The 10,009-nt window shown below is 42.2% G+C and overlaps 1 protein-coding gene across 2 annotated transcripts in view; it reads right to left on the bottom strand.

Annotated features, from left to right (window-relative positions):
• Positions 1 to 3,018: 3,018 nt before the first annotated feature.
• Positions 3,019 to 10,009, bottom strand: part of LOC115592566 (aquaporin-3-like) — an 81,954-nt gene continuing 74,963 nt past the window's right edge. For both annotated transcript variants that reach the window (XM_030435475.1, XM_030435474.1), the window contains exons 3-6: positions 8,084 to 8,221; positions 7,006 to 7,124; positions 4,123 to 4,340; positions 3,019 to 3,751 (exon numbers count right to left, since the gene is read on the bottom strand). In XM_030435475.1, coding sequence (XP_030291335.1) covers positions 3,550 to 3,751; positions 4,123 to 4,340; positions 7,006 to 7,124; positions 8,084 to 8,221 — 677 coding nt within the window. In that variant the 3' untranslated portion in view covers positions 3,019 to 3,549. The remainder of the gene's footprint in view (positions 3,752 to 4,122; positions 4,341 to 7,005; positions 7,125 to 8,083; positions 8,222 to 10,009) is intronic.

The following is a 10,009-nucleotide window of genomic DNA, read 5'->3' as shown; positions in this document are numbered from 1 at the left end:
TCTGGAGCTCCGTCTTTGATTTCCAGGGTTTTCAGATCTGTGTGCACACTTTCAGTTTTTGCTTGTTTTAGATGTTTTCATGTGTGACTTCCTGAAAGTACTGCTTCTGTTGTTGCAGTGTTGCTTTATCATCACTTCACCACACAGTGGAGCTGTGGCTCAAGCTTTCGCGTCGCTTTGCCTTCCCTGAGATGCCTGTGTGACATGACATAAAGATTATGAGGAATACGGCATGCAGTATTCCATATGAAAACCTGCCGCCCATGTTTTTCTGTACCTAATGCTCGGCCCTGTATGTGTTGCATCAGGTTGGTTTTGCAGCAAACAACTGTGTCAACCACGGCGAGGGCTCCTATTACTCTTGTAGTTCATGTTGCTGATTTTATTCTCCAGTTCATAGATAACATTTTTCATTTCTGCCGCGTGTTTCTGCCTCAGCGTCCACACAAGGCTGACTCCAATGCATAGGAAATGAAGAGCGAACTCGGGTTTTACTCGGTGGTTTATGCGTCTTTTGTGCGGCTCAGCAGACCTTGTCACATTTGTAATGGAACTTTTTTTTTTTTCCTGCTGAAAAGACGGTTGAACCTCGCTTTTGTTTCATTGCGACATCTGTAAAAAAAAAAAAGCAAAAACATTCCTGCTGCTTTTCTCTGCTTCTCCTCCTGCATGTAAACAGGAGGGTGAATTACAATGTCAGAGACAAACGCTAAGATTGACACCAGATATGTTTGGTGAACTGCTGCAAAGGTCATGCCAAAGAGGGACTCCAAATGTCAAACGCCCGTCTCTGAAGTTTAAGCCTTTGTAAGATCTGACGGATTGATATTCTTTCCCAGACTCCAAAAATGTCATTACTGATATTTTGATGCCAAATATGCGCTTGCTCCTCCGATAGCACTGATGGACGTTTGTGAGAAAACACGGGTTTAATGATATGAACTTCTGATGTGTGTGGACCGTTTCGTGTGAATCTGTGTGCTTTGTTGTGTGCTAGTCGCCGGAGTGCTACTCTGAGCAAATACCCCTGACCTTCTTTGCCCTTAGTGCCCTTTCAAGCCATGATCGAATTTCAGTGATAACCACCTGAGGCACTGTGAACCAAAAGGGGGCTTGGAGGGCATTCAAATGCCACTATTTGCATGCAGTCGAGTCTCTAAGGCTTCGGCTCACAAGCAAAAAGTGGATTATTTTGAGTTTTTCTCTCGAACTATGTTGCCAACCTTTTCGTTTGCGAGAATAAATGTGTTAAGTGTGCGGTGGATTTCCGATTCAGATTATGATAAATGTTTGTGCGTGCCCTGAGTGAAGGTTTCTGCTTAAAACGTTAAAGATGAATTCGTCTGAAGGCTACCGCGTGCAGAGACTTTTTGATTATAGCCTTCTGCAAATTGTGCTGGAATTAGATGTTTAATTAGACATTCTGTTGAGAACGAGAGCAGTCCTTGTGTTTCAGAGTAGCCACATGCATTGTTGTGTGTCACAATGCCCTTTTTGATGCCGCCATGAGGGGGTGCCAAGGTCAGAATGTGTTCCCGCTCTGGACACATTGTGGCTCTAAGAGGATCACGACATGCCCCCACATACGGCACTTCTGGCAGGATGTGATGAGCGGTGACAGCAGACTAGAGCTTCTTGGAGACTTTTTCCGGGAAGTCAGATTAGGGTTTTCTTGGACCTTTTGGGGGACAGATTCTAATGCGGATCATGAAAAGTCAGTCCACATGATGCCACGGTTTTAGTTGGTCTTGGAAATCCTAAAATCTAAGCAACAGCTGACGACAAACATACTGTCCGCGTCCCGTTTTTTTCCATGAGGGTCTCGGGGATGTTTTATCCCCCTTTTTCAGGGGAGGTTACTGGGCCAATTCCAGTTAGCTCTATGGGATGCGTCGCCAGCTCATCGCAGGACCCTTACTGATGGCAGAGGCTGCCACACAAGGTGGCAACTGCATCTTGCTCAAGGATACTTTGACATGTAGCACAGTGCTACCCCAGGGGAGGCCTGGATTCAAACTAGCGACCTTCCGATCACTAGTCCACCAGCTCTACCCACTGAGCTACAGCTGCAAACATAACAAACGTTAAAAAAAGAAAAGAAAAAAAAAAAGACTTTTTTCAAAATAATATGACCTAAGTTTCTGTGGATTGGTCTTGTTTAAGAACTTATTGATAAAACCTTTCTGTAGACAAATCTTTTTTTTTTTTTTAAATAATACATAAAGCTAAAAAGTTTATTCTAATTTCAAAATCGTCCACCCCTGCTAAGGAATAGTGCGCCATTTTGGGAAATATACTCCAGAGTTAAATGAGAAAGAAACTCTCATATGTGTACGTTGAAGAGAAAGCTGGTACTATGAGAGGGTTAGCTTAGCTTAGCTTAGCTTAGCATAGAGATTTGAAGGACGGGGAAACAGCTAGCCGCCTATCTACTCGCACTTCAGCTCATGTGTTTGTTCCTCGAGAAAGAAAACTTTCTTTCAAGACTTATTTCCATGACATAATCCCTCGAAACTACAACTTGTTATAAGGAAGTTCCGCTCTTAATGCAAAGCTCAGCTAACAGGCTTCTGGCTCCATGTTTTACAGACCGATGTCACAGTGGTGTCAATGCTCTCATCCATCTCTCTGCAGGATGGCACCCGGCGCGTTATCTTTTTCCCCCGGTTTGCGGATATGCACTTGTTGAACATATTCCTCTTCACTCGCGTTATATAACCCACTGTTAACCATTATACTTAATGTACCTTGCAATAAGAGGGTAATTGGCTGCAACACGTACCTTTCCTTTGAGTGGTGAATCTATATGTGGGTTTGACACAGCGGCGGGCCCATAAAGCTCACTTTTATGCAAATGTAGAAAAAGAGTGAATATTACGAAAGCTAATTGTTAGTCGAGGACAGGCTCACACTGCAGGGCATGTTTTAATACTTTGTAGATCATCGTTTTGATCAGGTAAACGTCAGGAATCAGATGTGACAATGTGACACGAATAATCAGATTTTCCAAGGACACAATTGTTTGCACATTTAAAAGTTGTATTGGTTTATAAAATGTGTCAAATGTGCCAGAGGTGCAGTTTCAAAAAGTTCTTAGAAATAACAGAAAGTGAAGTAGAGGAAGATGATTTGGAGGTTTTCTTTCAGGTTAGACACAAACAAACAAGACACCATTCAAGTACGTCTTCAACCAAAACTTTCTGTTGTTTGGCTTTTTTTTTTTTTTTTTTTTTGTGAGGTGATGTATTTGTTTTGTCAGACACAGCAGCATGAAGGAAGCGGTGTTTTGCTTCAAGCTGAAATGAAAGGGCTCGCTGGAGTACAGTGAAATGAAACCAGTGCCATATTTTCCTCGGAAGCTGTTCCCGTCTGTTATGAGATGTCATAAAAGACGTTGTTTCCATGAATACTGATCGATGGCTTAAATGTTTATCTTAAAGGTGACGTTAGTTAAAGAGGCGCGTGAAAAGCAATAGGGTTCCCCTGACGAGCAGAAGAAAGAGGATGTCATCTTCTTCGACGTGACTGCGTAAAGAAACTCAGAAGTGCTCATGCATCCTCGTTGGTTGTAATATCGGAGAGTTTGAGCCTCTCCTCCTCCTCCTCCTCCTCCTCCTCCTTCTTCCTCTTCTGCTTCTCCTGGGCGTCTCTTTCTAAATGATATCCAATCATCAGCTGGTACATCAGCAAACCCACCACTGCACCCAAGAACGGGGCACAGATGGGCACAAAGAACCAGTAGGTGTTTGCTCTGGAAGAGAATGAATTTATAAAACTGTAATGCATGATGTCATTAGACACATTACACTTCTACAGTCTCATTAAAACATAATGTTAGCAAGCATCTTCTGAGGACTTGTAAGAGTCTTATTACCTATAAACTAACACTTCTTCAAAGGACCTGCATATTAAGCATGGCCTTCACTTTAAATTCAAACTTCTTATGCGTCCTCCTTTTTGGGAATTGAGATATTCCAAGGAGATTGTTGGCATTTAAAAAAAGTGTGTTTTGTTAGATGAAGCTTGAAATTGACAATTGTTAACCGATCTTAACAACATCTCCTGAGCCACATGGATGATGTCACAGTCTATTGTTAAGCCGGCATACGGTTTTAGACTCACGTGAAAACCTCCCCGCCCCAGCCTGCAAGAGCCGTGAAGACGCGCGGCCCGAGGTCCCTGGCTGGGTTGACGGCGTAGCCAGAGTTGAAGCCCATCGACAGGCCGATGACCAACACCACGAGGCCTACAGTGAAGGGCTCCAGGCCTGGAGGGACCGGACTGTTGTGTGGATCAATTATGGCCAGGACGCACACGATCAACGCCGCCGTCCCAATGATCTGAGATAGAGTACAGTGTAAACAATCTATTAATACTTTTTACATTTCATCTGATGTGAAACAACACAGTCATGCTGCTGTTGCTGCTGAAACAGCCAAAAGACTATTTAGTTCTCAAACACGTTTGATGTTTCTCCGCGGAGATATTAAAAACTCTGTGAATCACACTGACTTTGCTTTTATTAACTAATTGGTCTTGTGATTCCTTTGAGATGTCACTGTTATTAAAGATTTAATCACCTTTATGAAGTCGTGATATTCATCGTGAATTTGCTCCGAAAGAATTGACAAGCTGTGAAACAAAAGACTCTGGGAGGAAAAAAAAAAAAAAAAGTTTTCATCCGACAGCAGCACAGAGCAGGACTTCTGCTGTCGGCTGATGTATTCTGACATCAATGGACGGCAGAGGCACCACAGAGCGCTGAGCTGACCTCAATTCACACGATTGCATCACCACAGGTCTGGACTTGGAGAACAATCACTTTCACAGCATATGCACACAGTGGAAGTGATATATATTACTCCACATGCTGTGACATGTCATGTGGAGCTAGCCCGCCCCCCCCCCTCCCGGCCAGCTAGTGACCCCTGCTGGCCAGGGGGCAGCACTGCTGACGTAGCTGAGCTGCAGAGAGTTGAAGAGTTGAGCCGTCTCTACTGCGGGTTTCATTGTGCTGCTGACTCCAGCACAGAGGAGGTGCTGTTCCTGTGTCAGCAAGAGTCTCCCAACATCTTCAGAGATAAACCGAACAGTCAGTCAAAGAAGCTGTTTAGTTGTAGGAGTTTATGAAACGGTGCATTCCCGAGTAGTTCCCTGCCAAGTGAGCTGCACAGGGTATTCAGCCACGTTGAGAAGGATTCCAACACGTAGGGAGCTGAAAAAAGCTGTTGAAAGGGAACGATGATGATGAACAACAGTTCATCACTTTGTCAGCATGTGACAGGGTTACCCATGTGGCATCGCACACAAACAGTGGAGCTCGATTGTAAGTAATGCTATCATTATTGGTGTGAATATTTCAGTCGTTAAAGGATAAGTTCACCGAAAATGGAGATTAAAACAGGCCAATGGAGAAGCTTAAGACATGAAATGGCTCCATCATCAGGCGTAATCGGAGTCTCCAGAAGCCCCGTGATCCCAAATTGGTTTCAAAAGATGTTTAGACCGTCAAAGCTTGGTCAAGCTTGTGCACCCGCTGCAGGTGTGCTGCATGCTAACGGTTTTAGCTTAGCAACTGCAGTGAAGAATTCGGCTCAAAGAAGGTTTCGAATCACACCAGACAAGCTGTATGAACACATTTTATGTTTTTATTTTGTCCACATTTTTTGTCCACATCTTCGAGAATGTTGCCGCTCTGTTTTGCTGCGAAGCTCCAGAAATGTTTTGTGGACTACGAAACTCCACCTGACTTTCCATCAGCATGACGGAGACTAGACAGTCACTTAATTTTCATTTTTGGATTAGCTTATCCTTTAGGTTACCTAACAAAAAAAACTGTTATGTGTCTTTTTTAAAAATCATTTTATCAATATGAATTCTTCTCTAATATTTCCGTAGAATGAGCTGTTGTTGACCTTTTAACTGCTCTGGTATTTACGCCATTTTAAAGTTGACAGTGGTGACAACAACAGGGTGCACGAAGCCTGGTTTAGATTTCATGTACCGTTCATCATAATAGAACTATTACATAATAAAAAAAAGCTGTAAATGAAGTCATATTCACATCTTCTCTAAACAATTTGCAGAATACTAATCTTGTAAAGGTCCAATTTGTAAGAAAGCAGATTTTTGAGTCTCATTCGACAAAGTTGTTACATATTAAACCTTGAGAAATTAAACCATTGGCTACATATTGAAAAATCTTCTCAACTCTGGTAATGGTCTCCTCAGCTGTTTGCTAGATGCTCAGTTTGAGGTTTGATATCCTGTTGAAAAAGTAGATAATTATCCTACAAGCGAGTTCCCGGGACTAAATCTCCCTCTGCGTCGTCTGTAAATTATGTTTTTCATGCCCATATTCAGGCTCATATCCAAAAAAATGTCACCCACACCTGTTGCATAAATAAGTTATAACATGTGCAGCGATCGGCAGCAGGATTACGTGCGTCACCCCTGCAGTGTCCAGGTTTTTTGATCGACAGTGTGTAATTTTACTTTCTTTTATTAATCAGATTTTCTGACACGAACATCTCTTATCGAGCTTCCGTCTCTTCACACCTACATCCACTAAGATTCCAATTTTAGACAATCAGATCTTATAAGGTTAAAGAGGATGAGAGGAGGTGATGTGATTGGCAACTGGGTTGTTCTGGACTGCCAGATTTCTATGTAATATGTTCGAGCCACGCGAGTCCTGCACCCCGCTATGACAGTACAGCTTGTCCACAATGGATGTGACTCAACCATCGTTCATCATCTGTCTCTTTTTTATGGTTTTGAGTCAATGCTGCTGTCTATTCAGCTCCACCAGACATGCTTCACTGTGACCTTAAGTGTCTGTCGAAGTCTGAGATCATTTTCTTTTTGACTTAAACACAAGAAAATGATGCTGTTGCCAAACACAACGGACTGTGACCGCTGATTGAAAATGACTTGAATGGAGATGGAGCCACTATATTTATCGACTTCGGGTGAAAAGCATCCAGAAAATCACGTCGGTGTTACCTGATCAAAGAATCCATTAACCGGGCTGAGATGTTTGGATGGATACGTGGCGAAAATCCCGGCTGTGGCGTTCTTTCCCACCACGACCAGCTCCCCTTGGCTGAAGTCCTGCAATGCATCTGGTGGGAGAATATAATTCAACATTTTTGTCCAGTCACTCATGTATTTCTCATTCCCACTGAAGGCTTTTCATCAATCCAGTTAGCGCATGACTCTAATGATGAAAATGTTGGTCTGTCAGTCCACAACTTCGATCAAGACTGAAATATCTCAACAACCTTCAGATGAATCTATAAAATGTGTTACAGAAATTCATGGCAACTTTTCATGTAGTACTACCATCAGGTTTTTAATATAATTATTACTTTTGAGGACATTTTGCACCAAGAGAAGGATGACAGAAAGCAAATTCTAGAGAGACACAACAACAGCCCAGTTGCCAGAATAAAATGTTGGTGCAGAACACATGTGATATGTTCACACAACATGGTAATGATCTGACCTCCATACCAGGAGGTGGAGGGGATGCTGGTGTAGTTGGCACACCGGTGACTAGAGCCCGAGACTACATTTCAACCTTTTGTAAGTGTTTTGTAAGCCACTGGATTACAAAACCATAGCGTTAAGCTGAGCATGAGCAGTGTTGTCACAACACAAAATTGAAAATTGAGCCTAAAGAAATGTAAAGTCACAATCAGTGGTTTCCTGAAACAAACATTTCTGACATTTTATTCTGGCTATTGTGTTGGGATGCAACAAAAAGCGGGGATAGTGCGGCCCATGGTCGACCTCTAAGCCCCGGGTGTGCCCACACTCACCAACTATTTCATGGATTACCATAAATGTGTGTTTTCAGAATGCAATGACTGCAGTCCCCCCATGACCCTCTGAAAAAACAAAAACTGAAAGTGTGTAAGTTAATAACCTGTGTGCGAGATTTCTATTCCCCCAAGCTGTTGACGAGTGCATAGTCAAAATTGAAAAAATGAGAAACGTCGTCATTGTCTAAGCGTTGGACGCACTTGTTAAACATTGAGTTTTTTCATTAATCTGATAGTTCCTCTTCGGTTTCACGTACCAAAATACAAGCCGAACACAACCGCTGCACCCAGAAAGGCTCCGAGAGTCTGGAAGAAAAAGAACAGCGGGAACTTCCTCCAAGGCTCTCTCCCCAGTAAACACACCGCGAAGGTCACCGCTGGGTTCAGATGGCCACCTGAAGATGAGAATAATTAAGAAATTATTGTAAAGTATCTATGATCAGCGTCCGTGTGACTCAGCTGGAGAAAAACAAACAACACATGCAGGCTGCTTTATCTCTAGAGCATACAGTACAGCCCCCCACTCTTTCCCCCGGTGGAGAAGAAACACTTCTAAGCCTACTGTACAGCCAGTAATTGTGGTCTTGGTAAAGTCCTGTTAAAATGGAAGGTCTTTGTGACACAAATTAAATTGGCGGGATGAAAAAGATTCAGAAAAGCCTCCTTTTTTTCCAACCTTGAAGGGGGGGAAATAACCGCTCTGATGGCACACTCACGCGGGTGCCTCGTCGGAATCCGCACCTTGATCGTGTCAGGTTTGGAGCTATCTAATTATAAGAGCTTATTCTCTCTACTGCAATGTGCATTAGAAGGAGGACAGGCTCATTATAAACGCATTGAAGAAGTGAGCATGAGTGAACCGCGGAAGCCTTTGTAGTGCCGCTGCTTTTGACAGAAGATACCAGGATGGAGGAATCGACGCACTCACTTTCCTTTCAATTACAGACCACGTAGTTTTCCAGTTAAGGGGTAAGTGCCCCCTCCGTCTGTGTGTTTGTGTGTGTGTGTGTGTGTGTGTGGCTTTTAAACTTTGCATTTCATCCGTCCACCGCTTCCTGTTTGCTTACCCCCGCCGCCTCTGGCTGTCATTTGTCTGGCAAACACATCAGCGTGGTAAATACTGCACTTCAGATAAGTGCCATTTGGCTTTTGCTGATATTTAATGTCTGTCAAGGCATCACGAATAAAGACTCCCTGTTATGCTGGTGGAAGTTGGGGTCTTGTGGAAACACTCTTTGACTGACTGACAGCGATGCAAATGAGCTCAGCGAAGTGTGATCGTCTTCATGATAATAAACATTTCCTCTGTTTATTAACAGTTGTGTTTTGTCTACATTGGCTTTACTCCCTGATTGTTTGTCCTCATGTGTGTGTGAATATAATACTAATAAGTGCAGAACAAATATTATTTTCTTTAAACTTGAATTCTTGTTCTCCTAACCATATTAAAGAGCTCACATTGTGCTAGTTTTAAGGGTTCATACTTTTATTCGGGGGCAGTAGAATAGGTTCACACACTTTGATTTTCAAAAAACACATTATTTTTCTCATACGGTGCATCACTGCAGCATCCCCTTTTCAACTGTGTCCTGAACGCTCCGTTTTAGCTACAGAGTGAGACATCTCACCTCTGTCCAATCTTAGGTGAAAGATGCAGCAAGATGTAGCCAATGCCGAGCAAGGTAGTGTGATCTAAAATAACCCAGCTAGAGCAGCAGTCTGCTGACTGACTGGAGTGTATATAGTTTATATTTTGTTACGGAATTATTTTTACTTCCTGTTAAATCTAAGTGCTACTCAGGTTTTCAATTAACATTTTAGACCTCTTATGAACATATATAGGATTATAAAACGGCTACTACTTTTAACACAAAGATAGATTTAAAACAGAGGAAACGTGTCACCTCTGAAACAGCAAGATCAATCGCCATCAAGCAATTATCATTAAATTAGGAACACTGATGAAGTATGAAGTCAGTACAACAATGTTAAGTTTATTTATTAGTTTTAAATGAAAGCTAAGACGGGGAGGTCACAACATAATGCAAATATAATTCTACATTTAAGTTATATAGCTGATTTAACAATGTTACAAAGCTCTTAAAATTTTTTATAAAATAAGAACAAAATGAATTAAAAAATAAATAAACAATTAAAAACAAATAGCCTATATACATTTAACA

Source organism: Sparus aurata, chromosome 12 (assembly GCF_900880675.1).
Source record: "Sparus aurata chromosome 12, fSpaAur1.1, whole genome shotgun sequence".
NCBI classification, from domain to species: domain Eukaryota; kingdom Metazoa; phylum Chordata; class Actinopteri; order Spariformes; family Sparidae; genus Sparus; species Sparus aurata.
This window is presented reverse-complemented; position numbering and strand designations above follow the sequence as displayed.